A 24,466-nucleotide genomic window follows, 5' to 3' on the forward strand; every position below is an offset into this window, starting at 1 on the left:
TTAAGACTAGCCAATGGGATGTCAAGCCAAGTGCATGTGCACGCATGCGTGGAGAAAAAAAGGGGCGTAAAAAAAATGGAATTTAACTAATTTGATTGCATGTGCACGAATGCGCGAGTATACAAAAAGTAGGTTGTATAAAAAATGGGATGTAACAAATTTCATTGCATATGCACGCATGCGCGAGTAAAAATAAAAAAGCATAACCTCCACCTCAAAAAAACATTTCTATATTTTAAAATGTTTATTTTCATACAGAACTCATACATAAAATAATAAAAAACGAAATGATGATCGCCTATTTCTAAATTGTTTCCGTCGTCGGGTTTTTCCTCCCGTCCGTCTCCCGCAGAACAACAACAACAACAACAACACAACATCCGCCGGAGAGCGGAAACAGCCGAGATCAGGGTTTAATTCTTATTCTTTCTGTGGGCAGAATAGCTCATAATGCAGATAACACAACTGTTCTTTTGACTCGTAGACCGCGTTTTAACTAGCCGTAACCTAGTCAAGTATAGCCCAGTTAGTGGATCAGTGCTGAGGGGACGTGGATCGAGATGTTTGTGTTCGGTAGGAGCGGGGAGACGTCCGGACTGTACTGCTAACGGCTAGCTCCGGCTCGGCCAGCCACAGCTAGCTCCGGCTCGGCTAGCCACAGCTAACTCCGGGTCGGCTAGCTCCAGCCTAGCGGTGTCTGGTTAGCACCCGGCAGCGGGGCCAGGGGCTCTGGGATGACGGGGACCCAGGGCAGCCCGGTCAAGAGCTACGACTACCTGCTCAAGTTCCTGCTGGTCGGAGACAGCGACGTGGGGAAGGGGGAGATCCTGGACAGCCTGCAGGACGGCTCGGCCGAGTCCCCTTACGCCTACACCAGCGGTGAGGTGTGTGTGTGTGTGTGTGTGTGTGTGTGTGTGTGTGTGTGTGTGTGTGTGTGTGTGTGTGTGTGTGTGTGTGTGTGTGTGTAATTTGATGTGTGTGTATTTTGTATTCATCAGGCGGAGGTCTGTCTGTGTGTGTGCGTGTGTGTGTGGTGTCTGTGTGTGCGTGTGGTGTCTGTGTGTGTGTGATTTGATGTGTGGTGTGTGTGTCCATCAGGCTGAGATGTGTGTGTGTGTGTGATTTGTGTTGGAGCCCTTTGTCATTATTCTCATTTCTCATTAGGTATCGACTACAAAACCACCACCATCCTACTGGATGGGAGGAGAGTGAAGTTAGAGCTCTGGTAAGAATATTAAAGCACTTACATGGTGATGAATGGACTGCATTTCTTACCAGTGGCCACTCAAAGCTCTTTACAATATCGCCTCACAATCACCCATTCATGCACACATTCACGGACCAACGGCGGAGTCAGCCACGCAGGGCGACAGCCAGCTCATCAGGAGCAGTCAGGGTGAGGGCGTCTCGCTCAGGGACACCTCGACACTCAGCTAGGAGGAGCCGGGGATCGAACCAGCAACCTTCCGGTTACCAGCCAACCCGCTCTCCCTCCTGAGCCGCATGCCGCTCACTTAGACACGGCACTGACTAATGATGAAGAACCCCTGTGTTAACGTGTGACTGTCCTGACAGGGATACCTCTGGGCAAGGCAGGTTCTGCACCATCTTCAGGTCGTATTCCCGTGGTGCACAGGTAGGAGCTCCCCTCACCACCAGCCTAGTGAACATGGGTCAGAATGGGGTTCTGAGGATGTTAACATTCAGATATCCCTTTGTTCCTCAGGGCATCCTGTTGGTGTATGACATCACTAACGGCTGGTCGTTTGATGGTATCGATCGCTGGATCAGAGAGATCGATGAGGTAAACCCACACTCTGGTCCTGATTCAATGTTTTTAGTATATCCCTTAATCACAGGTCCAGGGATTTACCCCCCCCCCCTCCCCCCCAAAGCCCCCCAGAGGGCAAGAAAAATAACCACTCATTAGCAAGGAAGAAATCTAGAGAAGGAACACAGAGCGGGGGATCCCTCCTTCCAGAGATTATCAGGAGTGCAATGGGCGCTATCTTGAACACACACACACACACACACACACACACACACACACACACACACACACACACACACACACACACACACACACACACACACACACACACACACGCTTGGTTAACTCATTCCCCGTATACAACAGAGATAGCTAGGAGAAGACGCTACACCAAGTACTTTTTGCAAGTGCAAGGACGTACAACATACAATAAGTGCATAAGAGGGGTATCGGGGGCGGTGGTATGAAGCGTCCAGGTGAACTCTGAACCAGTATTTGGTATGGGAATCACAACATCCCAGTACAGGGCTTTCTGTTCCGGCACTGTGTCTGTGCTGGAGATCCCAGACTCCAGTTTCTCCTCAAACCTTCCTCTCCTCGTCCCGCCGCCCAGCACGCTCCGGGCGTGCCCAAGATCCTGGTGGGGAACCGGCTCCACCTGGCTTTCAAGCGGCAGGTGCCCACGGAGCAGGCCCGCGCCTACGCCGAAAAGAACAGCATGACCTTCTTCGAGGTCAGCCCGCTGTGCAACTTCAACGTCATCGAGTCGTTCACGGAGCTGTCCAGGATCGTGCTGATGAGACACGGCATGGAGAAGTTCTGGAGGCCCAACCGAGGTGAGGCGGCTGTGAGGATCTGCTGACGGTTATAACGATACCCTCGTTTTATTGTTACGTCTGCGGGGGGGGGGGGGGAATCACAGGGTACCGTGATACCGTGATACCGATAATATCATGCAGCGATTATCGATATATTGTTAGACAATCCTCACGATACATACCGATGTATGTCTAACGATGAATACTAAATGACCGTGAAAAGGGCTGAACTTCTGTCTTTATTCACAGTCCAAACTGAGTTTTTCAGTGACTTTATTTTATTAATTTAAATATCAATATTTATTTTATTAATTTAAATATCTATATTTTGGACCATACTTCCTGTCAAACTCGACAGGAAAATGCAAAAAAAAAATCATTAAATAGATGTATACCGATATTTGGAGCAAATGAATCGATTCTCCCCTGTGTCCCCCCCCCTCCCCTGTGTCCCCTATGCCCCCCCCCGCTCCCCCCAAGTCTTCAGCCTCCAGGACCTGTGCTGTCGCTCCATCGTCTCCTGTACTCCGGTCCACCTCATCGACAAGCTGCCGCTGCCCGTCGCCATCAAGTCCCACCTGCGCTCCTTCTCCATGGCCAACGGCATGAACGCCGTCATGATGCACGGCCGCTCCTACTCCGTTACCGCCAGCCAGGCGGCGGCCGGCGGCGGCGGCGGCGGCAGCAAGGGCAACAGCCTGAAGCGCTCCAAGTCCTTCAAGCCCCCGCAGAGCCCCCCCAAGACCACCACCTCCTCCTCCTCCGCCTCCTCGTCCTCCTCCTCTAAGGGGAACTGCAAGATATCCTAGGAGTAGTTGGCGACCCCCCCCCCAAGCGGGACGGGGGAGTTGTATTTTCACCGGGGTGGGGGGGGGGATAGGGGCGCTTGCTGCAGCCAGGGTTGCCAGAATGGGTTAGGGTTAGGGTCCAATCTGGCAACACTGCAAGGAGAGCCAATCGGAGCCTGCGTTGGGAGTACTGCGGTGGGTTTTCGGTCTTTGATTAGCCGCTGACGTGGAACGGATTGGTTAGAGTTTTTCTACAGAACGGGGGCCATCTTAGGAGTTCCCTGCTCCTTCCGGTCCTCTCAGAATCCCAGTGGAGGTTACTGGTTTTGGTGGAACTGAGAGGCGAGTCGGAGCGTCGCCCCTCAGCCCTCCGATGGATGGACCTTGTCGGGGGAGGGGCTTTGTGATCACATGATGATTGTATGGATGAGTTTGGTTGTTGTCGACAACCGGTCACGTGTTGTTGACATTTGGGGAATTCTGTGTTTTTGAATGTTTTTGTGTCGTTAACTTTTTTCTTTTTTAATCGTTCGACGTTATTTACGTGTTATTTATGCTAACTCCAGCCTGGGGACTCCAGGCAGAATTAGTTTGATGCCTTTTATTTACCTCTTCAGGTGCTTCCGGTCATTCCTATTGGTTAAAGGGGTGATGGTGGCATGACATCACCCCTTTTAATACATGTCAAACCGACCCCTGTTATCGACCAATCACAGATGGGTCACTGGTCACCAGTACCTCCTCACAGACGGGTCACTGGTCACCAGTACCTGTTTACCATTCAGCCCACAGACGGGTCACTGGTCACCAGTCCCTGTTTACCATTCAGCCCACAGACGGGTTGAGGTTCACCATTGTCCTCACAGGGGACTTCTGGGTCTCAGTGCTATACTGCGGCTAATTGGTTGGATTGATCGATGTGGACTTCCGTAGGTCTTTACTTGATCGTAATGCACAGGCCCAGCTTTCCATGTCTAGGATACTTAAAAAAACGTTTTTCAGAAATGTCCAACTTTTCCCTTATTATGTCTTCAATGTTTTTCTTTGTTAATTTTAAGTCGGATTGGAAATTTGATTTTTAGAAATATTTTTGACATGGTCATTTTTAACTGTCCAACTTTCATAAACTGAATCTTTATCTCGGCCTTCCTAAGGTTGGAAGTCTGTTTTATATACAGGGTCACAAAAATACATTTGCATTTCTTATAAAGGAAAGTTAATTAAAAAAAAGCCTTTTGTGAAAGTGTTCATTTTGTGTCTATACGCCTTTATCAATTGTACTTTAGGCAAGGTAACTTTATTTATATAGCACTTTTCATACACAAGGCAGACTCATACACAAGGCAGTGCTTCAAATATAAACATTGTCATACAATAAAATGAAAGATAAGGGAAAAAAGTAAAATAGAAAATAAAGGCAAAGTTAAAAAAAAAAGCATTTTAGAAAGGCAAAGTTTAAAAAAAGCAGTGAGAAAATAAAGGCAAAGTTAGTAATAAAATAACTAAATAGATAGAAGCATTGTAGATTTAAGGTTTAGCAGAAAGCTAAAGCAAACAAAAGTCATCAGTCTTGTTTTAAAAGCTGTCAGAGTTGGGGCAAGTCTTAAATCCTCAGGGATTTAAGACTTGCCCATCAGACTGGGTTGGATTTACAGAAATTCATGAAAGGCATGTTAACACCTTTTGGATCAAAATAACTTAACAATTGCACCCCTTTGTAGTATAATGAGCCAGTCGGAGTAAAACATGTTGCTCCACACAACAGGAGGCCTGAAGTAGTCTGCTTTAAATTGGCTGTGAGCCGTCAACACTAATCGATGCCATTCTGTCGCTGCTACTAAAACAAGGCCATAGTTCTGAGGAAACGGGAATAGAAGTCCAGGGTTTAACACAGTCTGCCCACTGCCCCCTGTGGTTGGAGCGTTCCCCAGCATCCTCCTCGACTCCCCGGCGAAGGGACACCAGGGGTGAGGGTGTGTCATTAGTGTTCTTTGCTACAGAAGAGGATTAGGGCCATATTTGATTTTTTTTTTGAGTTCTAAGTTTAAAGTCTGGGTTAACCTGCCTAACCCTAACCCTAATTCTGACTTTAAATATCAAATGTAGCCCTGATCCTCTGTACTTTTCCTTTAAGAAATATGAAAACTATCTTTATTTTGTATTAGTTACAATCAATATAGCAATAAAAATAAAGGGATGAAATATAAAGATGCACAATTCAGGGTCCCCAGTCAAGTTCTAGAGAGACTGAGAGATTCTCCAAACATTAGTAGTTTATTTCACAAAGTCAATAATTGCTATGTTCTTTGCTTCAGGGTGGACTCTGCAGTGGTAAGTTATACTTTATTCTAACCTGTCCAAACAGATGGATGAACATTGCCCTATACATAGCTTATCTTAAATGTCTTCTGTTGATTTTGAGGGACACTTTTATTAATATCTCATAGTGTTGACTTGGAGCTGAAACAGGACACCCACACTTTAGTGTAGTTTTAATGAAAAGTGAAATGAGACACATAAACCAATGTTCCCACGGCAACAGGGCTGTGTGTTTGGCTGTATATCATTTTCAGTTTGCTGTCTTGTCGGGGCATGCAAAGAAACTATCCTATCATAAATTGCATAACGTCTAATTCCATGGCATATAGATATCAAATGAAGACATTCCCATGAGATCAGCATTATTATTATTAATAGGCCTGTTTTGGGTGAATTTTGAGATGCACTATTGCACACGGAACTGACCAAAAAGTACTGGCTCTGTTGTAACAAAGTGACCTCAATAAAACATAAATAAAACATTGACATTTCAAGTCAATGTGTGGGAACTGGTTGCCTCATTGTTGGGCCAGGCTGGTCGGTATCTCCCGGTGAGTGGGGGGTGAATTTGAATTAATTAGGGGCTGATGTCCCATTGGCCAGTTGAGGTTCACCGGGACGTTTGAATGCCGTGAGGTCAAAAGTCATCCAAAGGTCAAGGGGTCATTTCCACTGAAAAGAAACCGAGAGTTGCTTCTCATAACCTCGCGACAACAGGACAGTGAGCAGATGAATCGGGTTACGTGTCCCCACCTGTTGGCGGGACGTCCCGTGTGAGCTCTGTGTGGTAAAGGAGGGATGACAGGATGTGCCTAAAGTCTAGACTAGACAGGCGTAAACAACACTTTATTTTACTATTTAACACGGGATGGGTCCCGCCCCCTGCGTAAACTGCGCGTCATGGCGACCCCCCCCCCCTCTGCCCAGGAAGAATATAAACTTTCAGCTCAATAGAAATAAGGACTAGGCCATATTTAGTCATATAATTTAAAACAGTATCAACCATACGCATGTCTTAAAGAAAGTGGGATAGGATTTATTGGCACGTTTATAGACGCTCCATAAATGCTGTCTGAGGACAACATTTTATTTGTCTCCAGAATCGCCCAATCGTGGGGACAGATTGCTAACCTGGTCCGCACAATTTCTTTGAAGTTCCTCCTTCTGTTTTTACAATGTTTGTCCAGTTGCTGGCCGCAGGGGACTCCTTCCTAAAGGTTCAGACCCTGGGGGGCGCAGGGGGGGCTGCCCTCTCCACCCCTCTCTCTGAGCCCCCCAGAGAGACGATGCTGCCCCTTTCTTCTCTCATTGTGTCGCCTCGGCCCATACTGCTCGTCTGGGACACGACTTCAACAGACGCTGGCTTTATGATTATGTTTTCTGTTTTTGCCAAACCAATCCGTAATCAATCGATCGTTATTCCATGGAGTATTGGGTTATGTAGAGACGGTCGAATGGCCTTTGAAGAAGGTCTCCTAACGTTAGGAGGAGTTATGGAACTGTTTCGGGGCTGAATCGTGCAAAAGGACTGAACAATGTCCAATTTGGCTCGCGTCCGGAGGAGGCGATGTACGACTGGCCATTACGCACTGCGAAACGTCCCTGGCGCAAACGTTTCCAGTGCTTCTGGAGGCGTTTGGTTTCCTCTTTTCTTCATGCTGTCGTTTAACGCGTTCGTCGAAAGTGCAGCAAGTGTCGCAGGGCCCACGGCTGAACACCAGGGGGTCTGTCCCAACAAGCTCAATGGCAATCTGTGGGTGGACGCGCAGAGCACCTGTGAGAGAGAATGCAACGTCGATGAGGTGACTATCTACCTGAAGGATCTCACTGATCTCACTCCACTCATAAACCTCACTCCACTCCACATAAATCGTAAATAAAATAAGCTTCATTGGCAAGGAAGGAATCTTGAGGAGGAACGCAGAGTGGGGTATCCCTCCTTCCAGGGATGATCAGGAGTGCAATGGGGGCCATCATTGACATACATAGACACACACACACACACACACACACACACACACACACACACACACACACACACACACACACACACACACACACACACACACACATACACACATACATACACACATACATACATACATACATACAGGCAAAATTTAAATCTGTAATGGGGTGCTGGCTGGTTACTATAAGGAGAGTCCAGGCATTCAGTTGTCCTCACTGCGTCACTATATATTTGAATTATCTCACAGCTCCGTCTCAAGATATCCATAAAACTCTTCTCGTGCACCTAGACTTTACCGTTTGCTTTTTGTACGCAGGACTGCGCTGACTTTGAGAAGTGCTGCACCAACGTCTGCGGTCTGAGCAGCTGCGTGGCGGCCCGCTTCTCCGACGGCCCCCCTCCCCAGCCCGAGGCGCCGGACGGGGCGGACGGCGAAGGCAGCGCCGCCACCTGCAGCGGGTTCCTCTGCAGCCAGCAGGGGGCGACCTGCGACCTCTGGGAGGGCCAGCCCGTCTGCAAGTGCCGGGACCGCTGCGAGAAAGAGCCCGGCTTCACCTGCGCCTCCGACGGCCTCACCTACTTCAACCGCTGCTACATGGACGCCGAGGCCTGCGTCCGAGGCGCCACCCTCACCGAGGTGGCCTGCCGCTTCTACCTGGCCGGACCGCCCACCGGCCCGCCGCGCCGGGACCCCACGGCCCCCCCCACGCCCACCGCCTCCCTGGCGGACGCCCTGCCCCCCACCCTCTTCTCCAACCCCACCCCGCAGTCCACGTACGTGGGGGGCACGGTCAGCTTCCACTGCGACGCCCTGGGCGTCCCCAAGCCCGAGGTCACCTGGGAGAAGCAGAGCGAGCGGCGCGGCCGTCTGGTGATGCGGCCCGACCGCATGTACGGCAACGTGGTGATCACCAACATCGGCCAGCTGGTGGTCTACAACGCGCAGGTGTGGGACACGGGGGTGTACACCTGCGTGGCGCGCAACGCGGCCGGGGCGCTGCGGGCCGACTACCCGCTGTCCGTCGTCCGCAGGGCGGAGCACGACTTCGGCGAGGACCCGGAGCTGCCCATGGGCCCGCCCTTCTCGCCGGCCGACTGCCTGGCGGCGGTGGACCTGCGGGTGTGCAGCGCCGAGCGCCACGTGGACTGGTACTACGACGCCGGCGGCGGCGGTGGCGCCGGCGGTGGCGGCGCCTGCGTGGCGTTCAGCAACAGCGGCTGCGAGGACAGCAGGAACCGCTTCGAGACGTACGACGAGTGCCGCGCGTCCTGCCTGCGCGAGGGGGCGGGGACCTGCGCCCTGGCCGCCGTGCAGGGGCCGTGCAAGAGCTGGGAGGCGCGCTGGGCGTGGAACCCTCCGGCCAAGCGCTGCCAGGCCTTCGCCTACGGCGGCTGCCACGGCAACGCCAACAACTTCCGGAGCAGGAAGGAATGCGAGGCCCGCTGCCCGCAGGCGAGGCAGCGGCCGTGCCGGCCGTGCCGTGTCCGGGGGAAGCTGGTGGCCAGCCTGTGCCGGAGCGACTTCGCCATCGTGGGCCGGCTGTCGGAGCTTATCCAGGACCTGGACTCGGGCATCGCCCGCTTCAGCCTGGAGGAGGTGCTGCGCGACGACAAGATGGGCCTGAGCTTCTTCAACACCCGGCACCTGGAGGTGACGGTGGCCCGGGTGGACTGGAGCTGCCCGTGCCCCAACATGACGGCGGCGGCGGCGGAGGGGAGCCCCTGGCTGGTGATGGGCGTGGTGCAGGACGGCATGGCCGTCATCCAGCCCGACAGCTACGTCAGGAGCGTCTCGGAGCGCCGGCTCAGGAAGGTCCGGGAGGCGGTCAGCAGGAAGACCTGCGAGGGGCCGGCGCACCCACAGGACTAGCCCCCGGGGAGACACGGGGCGGACGGGCTGTGGGGGGCGCCGCACGCCAGCGAACTCCGTGGGAGGCATGTGGCTCGGGAGGTAGAGCGGGTTGGCTGGTCACCGGAAGGTTGCTAGTTCGATCCCCGGCTCCTCCGAGTGTCGAGGTGTCCCTGAGCGAGGCGCCTCATCCTGACTAGTAGTCTCCCTCCTTCCCAGTCCATCCCAGTAGTCTCCCTCCTTCCCAGTCCATCCCAGTAGTCTCCCTCCTTCCCAGTCCATCCCAGTAGTCTCCCTCCTTCCTAGTCCATCCCAGTAGTCTCCCTCCTTCCCAGTCCATCCCAGTAGGGTCCCTCCTTCCTTCCTTTATCCCTGAGCGAAACACCTCACCCTCACTGCTCCTGACCAGCTGGCTGTCGCCCTGCGTGGCTGACTCCGCCGTCGGTGTGTGAATGTGTGAATGAATGGGTGAATGTTAGGCCATATTGTAAAGCGTGGCCACTGGTTAGAAAGGCGCTGTATAAATGCAGTCCATTGGTCCGTTTACTAACCTGGTGGGCCACAGAATGAGTGGCGTGGGAGTGGCTACACTACTAGGCAGCTAAGCAGCGGGGTGTTTAATGATGGAGCACATAATGGAGAATATTACGAATACGTGAAAACAATGTTAAAAAAACGATGGCTCACTGAACAGCTTGGTTCTAGATGTCGCTCGTTTTATATTAAAGAAGTACTTTGATACTGGTGCCTTTTTTCTACATTCAAGTATTTGTGAATAACCAAAAGCTCAATATAGCAATGTGTGAATTCTATTATAGTATTGGGAAAATGAACATGCTCATTTATTGAATGAAACGAAATTCACTCTGCTAGTGAGGATCAATTATATATATATTTCAAATAATGTGTTTAGAAAGATCTTTTTTCTATTGTATACCTGAGGTACATCAGTGTGTTCATGCTCATTTTTTGTACTGTGAACAACGTTATGATTTATTGTTAAGCATGTTGCTCTCTGTTCTCTTTCAAGCACTGTCTTATGTTCATTTTGCTGTTCAATGTATTCAATTGAATATTTTGAAAATAAACATGTACCCTTTTACAAAATATAAGGTGGTATTCTTTTAAAATGTATTGAAAGGAATGATTCAAAAACATAACATTGGTCCCACTTGTAGGCTTCAATTTAAGAACCAAACATGATGTGCCCTATGGTCATTTGGCGATGTATGTCAGTGGTATATAAGACCAAGAATAATATTTGTAAATTAGTTTAACTGGAGCTCTGCCAGTCTTGACTTCAACAACGATCCCTCCTTCCCTTCCCAGTCCATCCCAGTAGTCTCCTTCCTTCCCAGTCCATCCCAGTAGTCCCAGTAATCACACTACAAACAAAATCAACAAAATCAACTTTAATGTTTCTATTGCAGTAATACTCAAGCAGAGCAAGCAATTCATAAACAGTCACTGTCATTTTGTAAACCTTAATTGTTTAGGCAGACAAAACTTGAACAATAATTTGTAGAATTATATTCAGCATACAGATATTTTCCCAACAGTAAGAAAACTACATTATACATCATGCAATACAGATGATATAATAAACATTTTAAATGTCTTCTATTGTTATAATCGTTTATTTTACATTTAATTCGATATTCAGTCTTTTTTTTGTGTCAGAATACAACAAGTTGTATTCTGTTAACAATAATCAATGCTTTATACAGATTGAAAAAGACGACAGCTTGGCAGTCATTATTAAAACGTTATCCCTTAATGACCCCTGACCCCTGGGCATGTCGTTTCTGGCCACCCAAGGCTACCATACTGGTGAACAATGAACTGACTACCTTTACCCCACTCACTTTATCGTCTCTTGTAATATATTTTACCTGCACCTTTTAGATTTTTTTATTATGTCTATTTTGTTGGTACTATAAGACTGACCCTTTCCTTGTCAAGTCATTTATTGCAGACAGACTGCAGATTGGATAATATAACATGCAGACTTTGACTAACCTTTCCTTCTTAAAGATACAGATAAGGCTCTTTTATTACAGTATATTGGCTGTCCTCATTAAACATTAATCCTTCTGTGCTGTGAATGACTCTACAATATCTCACAGCTAAACTGTGTTCAGTTCTTCTCTCACAACATTCCCATCACTTTTAGCACCACACACCTTCAGATCTACGGTTTGAGCTTCACCTGCTGGCCAAACACTAAAGAATGGGAAGATCTTCTCAGAAAATGTGATTCTATGAGATAAGATGTGAACATTTCCTTCAGGGTCGTAGAAGGACACCTCCCCTTTCCCACAGTCGAGCAGGACTCTGATTCTCTCTGGATTCCTCTCCAAATCCAGTGTTTGATCTGAACCATTACTGTACCCATTCTTGTGATGGAATAAACACCAGAACCCATTATCTGGCGATGCATAAACCCCGTCTTTCCTGTCCGACGTCTCTTTAGTGACCCCTATCAGCCAGTGGGGATGGTCTCCTACCTCCACCTCCCAGCTGTGTATCCCTGAGGTGAAACCCTCTGAACCCAGAACATTAGAATGCACCATGAACCTTTCTGGGTTGTCAGGTTGATCCTGCCGCTGTCCGGTCTTATGTCTCGCACTGGTCAGATCCTCTGAGATAAAAACACGGTTTGATGCCGTGTTTGGATCGAGGATAACAGGTGTGAACTTGATTTTCTCCCTCATCTTCTCCCACACTCTGAAGGACAGGTTTCCCATGTGTTTGGCCACGTCTACCAGAACTCCAGGAAGCAGCTTTGGACCAGACCCTGACCAGAGGTCCCTGGGGATGGTGAGAAACGCTGCATTGTCTTTCAGCGGCAGATCCTGTTCCACAGCGGAGATTACCTCTGAGAGAGTGGAGATCTGTGCTTGAACGTTCTTCTGCTCCAGGATGATTGTCTCCCTTTTCTGTCTCCCTTCCTCCTTCAGGGCTGCCATTCTGTCCTTCTCCTCTTGATGTAGAAGCTGATGAAGATGTTCAAACTCTCCCATGACCTGTTTCTTTGTCTCCCCCAGTTGTTTCTTGCAGTATTTTCCCATGTTTTCATATTTGTCATTAATCTCTTCGTATGAATTCCTTCTCCTCCTCAGAGACGGTAATTGAGGTTTCAGCAGCACCATGACATTACGGACCTCATCTTCTAGAGGAACCAGTGTGCGACCATGGACATCCTCACAGACAAGACACACAACTCTCTGCTCATCCTCACACCATTTTAGGTCCTGTGTGTGTGTTCTACACACTTCTCTAGACTCGGGGGGATCAGCTCTCCGTCTTCCAGCATAGTCGTTGGCTGCTTCCTGTAGTCCAAAATTAATGAAGAGATTTTCCTTTGAGGATTTTCTCATACAAGTAGGACAGTTTTTGTTTTTAGCATGCTCCCAGAAGCTTTGAAGACAGCCGTGACAGAAGTTGTGGTGACAGCCCAGAGACACGGGTTCTTTGAAAATCTCACGACATACTTGGCAAGTCAGGAAACTCTTTAAACCAGTGGTTTCCTCCGCCATTTTACCTGATATCCAAGTTTATAAGCAAAAGCGAGTGACCAAAAAGCATCCCTCTTCAATCTGCTTCCTATGATCTCGACGGAGATCACACACTGAGCTCTCCGAGGGACTGACACACCTGCTATCAATCCACGTCAGTAATATGATCAGTTTTATTATCAATAGCAAATCCTTTTATAACATCATTGGGCCACAGATCAGACTTTGACCAACTTTTCGACATGTACACCAAATGCTTGATTGTCAACGGTTGATTCAGCCAGGGCATGATGAGTGAGATAAGCACACTATAAACAATATAACAACGAAATCCAGTATTGGGAGTCAACTTAGTACCTCAAGGGGGGAGGGGGGGGCAGGTAGATGAGCACTCAGGGTGGGGGTCAGGCAGGTAGGGGTTGGTGATCCACCGTGGTTGGGACAACGACCTGGCGATGAGTGGGTGAAGAACCAGGGTTAGGGTTAACCAGGGTGTAAGTAAGGCAGGATGATGACGACCAGAGATGGGTGGCAGGTGTGCACGTCCAACAGGTGTGGAGCCGGGGAAACGAGGGCTTGTCTCGCCCAGGAGGGGGCGACAGAGCAAAGCCTCTGGTGGGTACGGCCACGGCCGCAACAAGTGATACACAACTATCCACACAACGCCGTTGTTCCCTTCATGTGCATAGTCAGCCATCAACCAGTCTGTAGATGGTTCTGAGCAGTCTGTAACTGGTTCTAACCAGTCTGTACTAGCTGGATCTTACCAGTCTGTACTACCCGGTTCTAACCGGTCTGTAGCTGGTTCTAACCAGTCTGTAGCTGGTTCTAACCAGTCTGTAGCTGGTTCTAACCAGTCTGTAGCTGGTTAAAAACAGTCTGTAGCTGATTGCTACCGCTCTGTAGCTGGTTCTTACCAAGCTGTACTAGCTGGTTATAACCAGTCTGTAGCTGGTTAAAAAACGGTCTGTAGCTGGTTAATACCGGTCTATAATGACTGATTAATATTTTAGTAAGGATTAATATTCGTCTTCATTGTTTGACATAATTGCCAAAGCATTCCATACAACCCAAATAAATATAGGATTTAGGCATTAGGCATTAAGGATTTTATTTCAACAGGCTTTCAGAAAAGGTTCAATTTTCTCTCTGTGCTATACACAGAATAACACTTAAAACATATTGAGACACGGTACTTTGGAAAAACAAAAGAAAAAAAAGCCCTTAGCTTTAGTGATCTTGTAAAAATAAATATTGAAACAATTAGCAAAACAATATGTGAATAAGCATAAAACTGAAATGGCAAAAGTAATGACATTGAGTAGTGATAGTTTACTCGTTGAGTGATTTTGTGCTCATCAGTCTGTAGCCGGTTCTAACCAGTCTGTAGCTGGTTCAAACCAGTCTGTAGCTGGTTCTAACCAGTCTGTAGCTGGTTATTACCAGTCTGTAGCCAGTTATTACCAGTCTGTAGCCAGTTATCACCAGTCTGTAGCCAGTTATCACCAGTCTGTAGCTGGTTCTAACCAGTCTGTAGCTGGTTATTACCAGTCTGTAGCTGGTTATTACCAGCCAGTTATCACCAGTCTGTAGCTGGTTTAAACCAGTCTGTAGCTGGTTCTAACCAGTCTGTAGTCGGTTATTACCAGTCTGTATCCTGTTCTAACCAGTCTGTAGCTGGTTCTAACCAGTCTGTACTAGCTGGTTAGAACCAGCTACAGTGTGGTTCTAACCAGTCTGTAGCCAGTTCTAACCAGTCTGTATCCTGTTCTAACCAGTCTGTAGCTGGTTCTAACCAGTCTGTACTAGCTGGTTAGAACCAGCTACAGTCTGGTTATAACCAGCTTCATAATGAATTAATATCTTCATACAGAATGATTCTCATTCAATATAATGTGAAGTGGAATAACTTGGCGATGCGTGTGGTTGAGGACGGACGGCCAGAGAACAGACGGCCGACTGTCACTGGAAACGCGTTTTAAACCCTCCAGCAGACGACCCTCCTCAGGTCTCCTACACCAAACTCTCCTTCCTGAACAGAAGACATTTGTTGTTGGCCGGCATGTCCACCTGGGGTCAAAAACACAAAGAAACAAAAGGACACCTTTAATAACTTCCAAGTGCCAGTTCCCGACATGTTATCAATCGTGGTCATATCAATGGTAAATGGACTGCAATTATACTGCGCTTTTCTAACCAGTGGCCACGCAAAGCGCTTCACAACACTGCCTCACATTCACCCATTCATGCACACATTCACATTCAGGGCGACATCCAGCTCATCAGGGTGAGGCGTCTTGCTCAGGGACACCTCAACACTCCGCTAGGAGGAGCCGGGGATCGAACTAGCGACCTTCTGGTTTCCAGCAGCCGACCCGCTCCACCTCCTGAGCCACAATGCCGCCGAATGCATTTGTTTTTCTAAATTCCAACATGCGTTGAAAGCGAGCTGCTCACCACTTTCTCCAGGAACAAACCGCTCCGCTGGGCCATGGAGCTGAGCAGAGCGATGTCTCTCAGACCCCACTCTGCGTTCCTGGAACACATGAGCTCATGTTCAGGGCGGACATCCAGACATCTGATTATGTTATAACCTCCATTATTTGTTAGGCTTTGATATTATTACAGTATTATCAGAACATTGTTATCATTAGAGTTGTTCCGATACCAGTAATTCCTCCGATACTGCCTAAAATGCAGTATCGGGTATCGGCGAGTACGCAAGTCTGTGCACCGTTCCGATACCATCACATGACTCATTTACTACCCAGGTAGAGAACATCACAAACACTACGGTGTTATGCTGCGTTCGTTCGGTGGTAAGTGGAAAGTTGGAATGGTAAACGCGTCATCTCAGACCTACGTGCGTTCAAGCTACCAAGTCGGAAAAACATGGATTCTTCACTACAAGAATAGAGAATAAAATAGAAGTGCTGTCACTAGTTATGATGCAAATGCTGTATCGTTCTATCCTCGGTATCGGCCGATACTCAAGTTCAGGAATCAGAATCGGGAAGGAAAAAATGGTATCGGAACATCTCTAGTTATCATTGTTGGATTAATATTTGTCTTTGTCGTTTGACATAATGACTAAAGCATCCCATACAACCCAAATATCTGCATTAATAAAAAAAACGTAGATTTGAGGTAGGCCTACCTCTGTCTGAGACTGAGGTCAAAGTTCACATTGCTCTCGGGGGTGATCTGACCGTTCACAGCATATGGCTAGACAGAAGAAAAGGGAAGGTTATGGTGATGGGTGGCAGCATGTCCTGATGGCCATAACATACGTCGCAGGACCACTGGACTTACCCCATAGGTCAGCAGAATTCCTTGGGGCTTTAGAATGTGACCTGCCCCTTTGAATAAACCCTAGAGACACATGATGCTGTTATTATACGAGGAACACACGGTACGGTAATCATATACTTATCAATCATGTACACATATACACTTAATGTAAGCACTTATTGTATGTTGTACGTCCTTGCACTTAAAAATAGTACTTAGCATAGGGTAGCATCTTATCCTAGCTATATTTGTTGTACACAGGGAATGGGTTAACCTAGTGATGGTTAATGCTTGGCACTTGGTTCTATGAACATCCTTACTGTACCCACAGAGATATATTGTTGTTTCTCTTTCTTCTGACAAATTGACTTATTGTGTTATTATAAGTCACTTATATGATAAAACGCCCTAAATGTAAATGTAACACACTAATACAGATATTTGTTACCTCGGTACACGCTATGGGGGAGATGTGGATCATGTTGATGTTGACCACCAGGTCGAGGCTCTCGGCCTGGATGGACCCCGAGCCCCAAGTGTCATACGGTGCGGAGGCGTCCAGGTGGATGGGCGCTTTGACCCCGTCCAGCTGGTAGTGGGTCCTGTACGCTTCTATACTGAACAACACAACCAACCAACAACACACTGGTTACGGACTGCATCTATACAGCGCTTCTCTAACCAGTGGCCACTCAAAGCGCTTTACAACACTGCCTCACATTCACGCACACATTCACCCATTCATGCACACATTCACACACCAATGGCGGTGTCAGCCACGCAGGGCGACACACAGCTCGTCAGGAGCAGTCAGGGTGAGGCGTCTCGCTCAGGGACACCTCGACACTCCGAGGAGCCGGGGATCGAACAAGCAACCTTCTAGTTACAACCCCGCTCTACCTACTGAGCCACATGCACGCGCTGCCTGACTCTCACCTGGCCAACGACTGATGGTCGAACTCGGACGGCTGCCAGGTGATGTGGGGCAGGGCCCGGGCGAAGTGGGCGACGTGCTGCCCGGTGCCGGACGAGATCTCCAGGGCCTGCAGGGGCCCCCGGGGGTCCACGCAGCCCCGCAGCACCGCCAGGATGGGGTCCTTGTTCCGCTCTGCAGCCGGGGCGTTCAGCATCTTCTGGTACCCTAGGATCAGTCGCCGAGCTCGGCAGAGCCACTCCAGTTCAGGGGAACAGTGTGCTTCTCGAAGTCGAGGAGTGTGTGTGTTTTGCAACAGAGCAAGAGTCGACGAGTGAGACAAACGATCACTTCCGTTGACGTCGTTCTGGAAAATGATGCCAGCAGCACCCCCGGGTGGTGATCTGTGGTACTGCACGGGGCACTCAAAGTAAAGTAGTAATGTGTGTTTACTATAAACATACATTAAACATTACATTATATTCAATTAAATTGTATGCCATTTTTAACCCAACCCTTTTTTTTTAGCAAAGGCTAAGTAGCTATTTGCCCTATCAATACACAAAGCACTGGCATAATCATTAAATTATCCACATAGTCACTGCATTTTCCATATCTGTTTAATCATTTCATGTTCTCACTGCCAGAACACATGCCCACGCTTCTAGTTTCATTCATTGTGTTTATCAAAATATGTATTTCTTTGTCAGGGTACTCAACCAATGAAACCATGAGACCAATGAAAATATAGGAAATATAGGAATTCACCCTTTAATGGTTTTTGGGAACAACTTATGCAATTGATAAACATCTGATAAACATCTTATTTAACATCAGGAAAATAACAGAAATATGCCTCCTCGTACCTCCCATACGTCCACACCGGTAGGAGAAGACAGGGATATCTGACACATGGACACTATCCACATACTATGAGAGGGTGAATGGAGGGAGTGAGGCGCAGCAGAAGAAACTGTTGTAGGGTCATACATGTGTACAAATATGACACCATGGGACAAAGAAGGAACCAAATCATTAAGTCAAAGTGACCAGGGGGTGAGCTGTCATTCAATAAATAAGTGCAACACAAGTAAGATAATACCAAGAATGAATAAATATCGTACATATCCTTTAACATAATCCCAAAAGAGAAACGCAAAGAGGGAAGGAGTGAGCAGAGAGAAAGCTCATCATAGTTCATCAAACTGTAGCATCTGACATCCACAGAATATTCACTGCAAAAAAATGCAGGGAATGGTTCCCTGGTTCCCTGTGATCTGGAGCGAGGGTCTCTGCAGGAGGATCCGGAACACGAGACGCCCACGTCTCACCCCACCGTCGCCTCCTTCTCCCCCAGCGGCGGCGGGCCCCCCTCCGGCCTCACCTCCCCCCGCGTCTCCCCCGTCTCCCCCCTCACCCCCCTCTCAGTGTCCGCCGCGGGGGGAGGGGTCTGGTCGGCCGGCGCTACGCTGGGATCACGGTGAGGGGAGGAGCTCTGCCTCCGCTCGCCGCCGTCCTCCGGCCCGGGGGGGTCGCCGCCTCCCGCCGGCGCCGCCGCCGCCTCGCTGAAGATGGTGTTGGAGAAGACGGAGCTGAAGGTGAAGGGGGAGCCGAACAGGCTCTCCTGGACGGGGGACCGGGGGGGGCCCGTCGCCAGCGCCGGGTCCCGGGGCGGCTTGAGGGGCGGCGTGGGGTCGGGCTCCGCGGGATGTGGGCGGTCCACCGCCGCGGCCGGTTCTCGGCTCTGGTTGGGCGGCGTGCCCGGGTTGAGTTCCAGGGCGTTCTTCTCATTGGCCGCCGCTCCGGGGGCGGGGGCTGGGGCGGGGGCGGGCTCCGGCGCCGCCTGGACCGCCACCCTGCAGGCGCTATGGATGCTGGATCGCCGTGACGACCCCTCGGCGGTGGAGATGACGCTGCTGGCCCTCGGGAGGACCTTGGGGCAGCGGAACCCCCGCAGGCGGCCCTCCCTCCCCAGCGGCGTGGAGAAGCAGTTGAGGCAGCCGGAGACGGAGGAGGACTTCCCCTGGACGTAGAGCACCGTGATGGGGGAGCACGCCGCCGCCGAGTGGGCTGCGGCGGCGGCGGTGGTGGTGGCGGTGGTGGCGGGGGGCTCCGCCTTGGCCGGGCTGGACTTGGAGCTCAGCCCGTTGAGGACCTTGGTCAGCTTGAAGGAGCCCCCCGAGTCGGAGGCGCGGCGGGAGGCGGCCTTGGCCTTGGAGCCCCTCCTGATGGTCTTGGTGGTCCTCATGGGCCAGAGGTCCGGGGGGGCCGGGTCTCTGACCTGCACCGCGGGGGGGCTGCAGTGGACCTGGGGGTCCCGGGGGTCCGCGTGGAGGAGCACCGAGCCGTTGGCGACGGCGGCGGGGTGGGTGTGCCGGGGGCTGGAGGTGTCGTTGGGGGGCGGGTGGGCGCAGGGCGAGCGGCAGGACAGCGGCGGCTGCAGCGGGCTGCTGCCGTTGGACCAGGGCTCGTTGTCCAGGCTCATGCTGAACTCCCCGCTGCTCTCGCTGTGGGCGCGGCTCGGCGAGCCGGTCGGTCCTGGGGGACCAATCAGGAGGGAGAACAGGGTGTGAGGAGGGGCGGCGTCGGGCACTGACGACAGCTAGACGTCGTGAGGCATAGACACGAGGCTGCAGGTGGCGTCACCAGCCAAGGATTTGGTTTGAGTGAACCGGTCGAACTGACCCTGAACATGACGGGCGAATCGTTTTTAAGTTCAATGAAAAAAATGGAAGTGGAAAACAAAAAAAAGTGTCCTAAAATATGTTTCCAAAGTACATAAAAATAAGTTTGAACATGGTTTTCTGATAAAAACGAGTGTATTACCCTATTTGAACAATGATCTGTGAGGGGTTAATAACCATAACCATTTTTTGATATTTAAACAAGTTGAATCGGGGACATTTTGGTTGTTCATGACGAACGATCATAACAGGAGGGTTAAACATGAGACTCTGGAGCTGGGTTTGCAGTATGACTCTGCACTTCTGCTAAACCAGCGTCGTCTTCCTTTGCCGAGCTACCACCAGAGGGCAGGAGAGTCTAACGTTTCTTGCCACCACCAGAGGGCAGCAGAGTCTAACGTTTCTCAGCCGTTGACGTCGGCTTTGAACAACGAGCATAGACGATTTTAAATCAAGGCCATGTTTAGGATTTGATGGATTAGCTCCCAATTCCCGGGATATATATATATATATATATATAAACATCCATCTGCATGCAAAGGGAACAAACTCGAGGGGGCTTTACCGTGCTGCAGGTCTTCATGGTCCTCAAAACCAGACGCGCTATCGACCGAATCTTTATCTGTGGAGAAGAAGACTAGATGAGAACGCAACCTATAAATATACATATGAATGTCTGGCTCAACTGACAATATGCTGTATTGTTACTCTGTTTAACACTCAATGCAAAAAATAATAAAGCTTCTCTGGTCACTGAGTACAGCTCGTAATATTAGCTATAATGTTAGCTATGTTAGCTAAAAGCAAGCTAACAAAAACAAGAGGGAATGAATGGGAATGCCTCTAGTGCCTATACCTGTGAGCCAAAGTTTAGAGATATCTGGGACAGCCGTGTCGGCTGGGTGGAGATGATGACCGGGTGGTGACGGGGTGGTGGTAGTGGTGGTGACGGTGTAATGAGGGTGATGAAGCAAGGACGTGACGGAGGAGGAAAGGGAAGAGGTCAAAATGTCCATCTTGCTGTCCTCCTCCTCCTCCTCCTCCTCCTCCTCCTCCTCTTCCTCCTCCTCCTCCTCCTCAGCCTGGGGCCCCTCAAACAGCTCCAAGGAGCCCCTCCAGTGGCCCTCCTCCCTGGGCCCTTCAGCGGGGCCAGCCAGGCCATCCAGGGCTGGGATGAACGGATGAACGGGTGAATGGATGAATGGATGAGGCATAAAGATAACGTAGATGTCTGGGTGAGTGTTGTTGAGAATGCAGGCGGGTATGAACTAATGACTTTGGTCACACTGGAAACTGGCTTTAGGTTTGGATTGATTAACTGGACACAGGTGCAACTGAGGAGGCACAAAGGCACTTGATACGATTTCTACGTGGTTTTTGGTTCTTCTTAAGCGGGTAACGCACTGTTCTGCAGGATTTCATTTGAGGTGATGTCAGACGGGAATGAGGAACACGAAGGCTGGAAACACCAGTGTGTACATTTTAAAACAGGATGAGTGCTTTATGTTTCAAAGCAAGTCGTGAAGGTGATGCTAATGTGTTGGCTGTTATTGTAGCCTACTACCAGCCAACTACCAGGGGATTGTGAATTGTAAATTATGAACACCACTCAACTACACACTTTGAACTCTGATCTCCCCCCTCACACGGTGAGAGCGCCGGGAGTTAGCTTCAGACAGTCAGAGAGTTAGCGACAGATTAGCTTCAGACAGTCAGAGAGTTAGCTCCAGACAGTGAGAGAGTTAGCGACAGATTAGCTCCAGACAGTCGGAGAGTTAGCGACAGATTAGCTCCAGACAGTCGGAGAGTTAGCGACAGATTAGCTCCAGGCGGTCAGAGAGTTAGCTTCAGGCGGTCAGAGAGTTAGCTTCAGGCGGTCAGAGAGTTAGCTCCAGGCGGTCAGAGAGTTAGCTCCAGATGGTCAGAGAGTTAGCGACATAAAGGGAAACCGTTCCTTACACATGGAGCGGCGCAGCAGAGACTTGACTTTGTCTCGGTCCTTCAGTCGGTTCCTCATACGGGGAAACAGTTTCAGGGCGGCCGCTTATAACACCAAGGGGGGGGGGGGGGGGGGGGGGGGGTGAAAGGGGGGAGACAGAGAGAGAGACGAGAGGGGGGAGACACAGAGAGAGATGAGAGGGGGGAGACACAGAGAGAGACGAGAGTGGGGAGACACAGAGAGAGATGAGAGGGGGGAGACACAGAGAGAGATGAGAGGGGGGAGACACAGAGAGAGAGGTGAGAGGGGGGAGACACAGAGAGATGAGAGGGGGGAGTTAGAGAGAGAGACGAGAGGGGGGAGACACACAGAGAGAGATGAGAGGGGGGAGACACAGAGAGATGAGAGGGGGGAGATAGAGAGAGAGGTGAGAGGGGGGAGACACAGAGAGATGAGAGGGGGGAGATAGAGAGAGAGACGAGAGGGGGGAGACACAGAGAGAGATGAGAGGGGGGAGATAGAGAGGGAGACGAGAGGGGGGAGACAGAGAGAGATGAGAGGGGGGAGACAGACAGAGACGAGAGGGGGGAGACACAGAGAGAGATGAGAGGGGGGAGTTAGAGAGAGAGACGAGAGGGGGGAGACACAGAGAGAGCTCAGCCCAATGCAGGAAGAGAAACAAGCAGGAAGGCCAGACAGACAGAGGAGAGTGGGAATGGAGGGAATGAGAGTAACAAGGTGGGGGAATGAGAGAGAGAACACACATTAACACAGACACACACACACAGACACACACACACACAGTACAGGGAGAACACAACCGGGGATGTCGAGCAATCGACACACGATGAGCTTTCAGCAAAGCGTAGAACGCCAGGTTCACGCTAATCCCAAGAAACGCGAGGTTAGCGCTTAACTCATAAAATATGAGTTTTAATGACTATGTAATGAGTCCTATCCAGTGTGATGAGTACAGCCTAAACTCATAAAAAAATGAGTGTAGAAATGAGGAAAGCCATTTCTTTCCATCTCTATTTTTATTTGCCTGTATGGGGCGACAGTGGCTCAGGAGGTAGAGCGGGTTGACTGGTAACCTGAAAGTTGCTAGTTCGATCCCCGGCTCCTCCTAGCTGAGTGTCGAGGTGTCCCTGAGTGAGACGCCCTCACCCTGACTGCTCCTGACCCGCTGGCAGTCGCCCTGCGTGGCTGACTCCGCCGTGGGTATGTGTAAATGTAAATGTATGTACGTATGTGTGTGCGTACGTATGGCACCCTAGGCTCTAGATTTCTTCCTTGCAAATTTAGGGAGTTTTTTCTTGCCCTCTGGGGGGCACGGGTCGGGGGGTCATAAACACACGGTCTGCTCAGGCCCGTTGAGACTGTACCTGTGATTAAGGGCTGCACGATTAAAGTTGAATTGAATTGACACTGAAAGCTCGTCACGTGTGGATCGCTTCAACGAAAGTCGTTTGCACTCACAACGACAACAATACGACACACAACACAGCCTGTGTGTGTGTGTGTGTGTGTGTGGGATGCGTTACACACGTAATGAACAGCGACGCCCACACCTCGCTACGGTGCTACAGGTTTATTCCTCTGGGGGGGGGGCGGGGGGGGCGGCCCGCCGGGCCCCCGTCTCCCTGAGCGTGGGGGGTGGACCCAGCGAGGGGCCCGCAGAACCCTGCCATCTCCAGAACCTTCCTCCTCCAGGAACCCGACCGCCTCGTGGCAGCGGGGGCCAGGAGGGGGCGGGGCCTAGCCTCCGCCCCGCCCCCGGCCGCCCCTCCGACGCGCTCGTACTCACTGATGCTGCGCTGCGGGGAGAGCGTCTCGGCGGACGGGCGGGGCGTGGCGGACGGGGACCCCCCCGAGCCGTCGGACCCCCCCGTGGAGCCCCCGTCCGGCGGGCCGTGGTGGAGGCGGAGGTGGGCGTCGTCCAGGCCCTCGCAGGAGCCGGGTGGCGGGGGGCGTGACGGGCCCCAGGGAGCCCTCGCTGCCCCCCCGCTCGCGGCTCCGGGACTTGATGAGCTTCTTCATCTTCAGGGTGATCCAGTTGCCACGCCTGGGGCGAGAGAGGGGGGGAGAGAGAGAGAGAGGGGGCGAGAGAGGGGGGGGAGAGAGAGAGAGAGGGGGGCGAGAGAGGGGGGGGGGAGAGAGAGAGGGGGGGGGGGGAGAGAGGGAGAGAGAGAGAGAGGAGAGGGGGGGGAGAGAGAGAGAGAGGGGGGGGAGAGAGAGAGAGAGAGAGAGAGAGAGAGAGAGGGAGAGGGGGGGAGAGAGAGAGAGGGGGGGGAGAGAGGGAGAGAGGGAGGGAGAGAGAGGGGGAGAGAGGGAGAGAGAGAGAGAGAGGGGGGGAGAGAGAGAGAGAGAGAGGAGGGGAGAGAGAGACAGAGAGAGAGAGAGAGCGAGAGAGGGGAAGAGAGAGGGGAGAGAGAGAGAGAGAGAGAGAAGGGGGCAGAGATTGAGAAGAATTGAGGGGTTGATTGGAACTTACATTAGATAAGAACAGGAGTCCTATCTCAGTGTGGTGAGTCCTATCTCAGTGTGATGAGTCCTATCTCAGTGTGATGAGTCCTATCTCAGTGTGGATGAGTCTGTGATGAGTCC

The 24,466-nt window shown here is 50.7% G+C and overlaps 5 protein-coding genes across 5 annotated transcripts in view; 2 read left to right on the forward strand and 3 right to left on the reverse strand.

Moving 5' to 3' along the window:
• The first annotated feature begins 403 nt into the window (after positions 1 to 403).
• Positions 404 to 4,598, forward strand: LOC311341245 (ras-related protein Rab-40C-like). Its single transcript, XM_084466139.1, has 6 exons — positions 404 to 879; positions 1,165 to 1,225; positions 1,576 to 1,636; positions 1,727 to 1,804; positions 2,385 to 2,607; positions 3,070 to 4,598. The coding sequence occupies exons 1-6, from the start codon at positions 735 to 737 to the stop codon at positions 3,396 to 3,398; spliced, it is 897 nt and encodes a 298-aa protein (XP_084322265.1). The 5' UTR covers positions 404 to 734; the 3' UTR covers positions 3,399 to 4,598.
• Positions 4,599 to 7,351: 2,753 nt separating this feature from the next.
• wfikkn1 (WAP, follistatin/kazal, immunoglobulin, kunitz and netrin domain containing 1) lies at positions 7,352 to 9,866 on the forward strand (the record flags this gene model as incomplete). The annotated part of the gene is made up of 2 exons (XM_084465355.1): positions 7,352 to 7,498; positions 7,982 to 9,866. 2 exons carry the CDS (start codon positions 7,352 to 7,354, stop codon positions 9,533 to 9,535), a joined length of 1,701 nt encoding a protein of 566 aa, XP_084321481.1. The 3' UTR covers positions 9,536 to 9,866.
• A 1,774-nt stretch (positions 9,867 to 11,640) lies between these two features.
• LOC311340469 (zinc-binding protein A33-like) lies at positions 11,641 to 13,053 on the reverse strand (the record flags this gene model as incomplete). Its single annotated transcript, XM_084465356.1, has 1 exon — positions 11,641 to 13,053. The coding sequence occupies one exon, from the start codon at positions 13,051 to 13,053 to the stop codon at positions 11,641 to 11,643; it is 1,413 nt and encodes a 470-aa protein (XP_084321482.1).
• A 1,071-nt stretch (positions 13,054 to 14,124) lies between these two features.
• mettl26 (methyltransferase like 26) lies at positions 14,125 to 17,549 on the reverse strand. Its single transcript, XM_084465156.1, has 6 exons — positions 17,260 to 17,549; positions 16,772 to 16,940; positions 16,345 to 16,404; positions 16,190 to 16,257; positions 15,490 to 15,568; positions 14,125 to 15,102 (listed from the first exon to the last, which is right to left on the reverse strand). Exons 1-6 carry the CDS (start codon positions 17,451 to 17,453, stop codon positions 15,046 to 15,048), a joined length of 627 nt encoding a protein of 208 aa, XP_084321282.1. The 5' UTR covers positions 17,454 to 17,549; the 3' UTR covers positions 14,125 to 15,045.
• Positions 17,550 to 18,563: 1,014 nt separating this feature from the next.
• LOC311340470 (girdin-like) overlaps positions 18,564 to 24,466 on the reverse strand; it is a gene marked incomplete at both ends in the record, with an annotated part of 30,925 nt that continues 25,022 nt past the window's right edge. The window contains 4 exon segments of the mRNA XM_084465357.1: positions 18,564 to 19,828; positions 21,880 to 21,963; positions 22,706 to 22,743; positions 23,667 to 23,924. Of these exon segments, the coding sequence (XP_084321483.1) occupies positions 18,564 to 19,828; positions 21,880 to 21,963; positions 22,706 to 22,743; positions 23,667 to 23,924 (1,645 nt within the window).

Source organism: Micromesistius poutassou (assembly GCF_964030765.1).
Source record: "Micromesistius poutassou genome assembly, chromosome: 3".
NCBI classification, from domain to species: domain Eukaryota; kingdom Metazoa; phylum Chordata; class Actinopteri; order Gadiformes; family Gadidae; genus Micromesistius; species Micromesistius poutassou.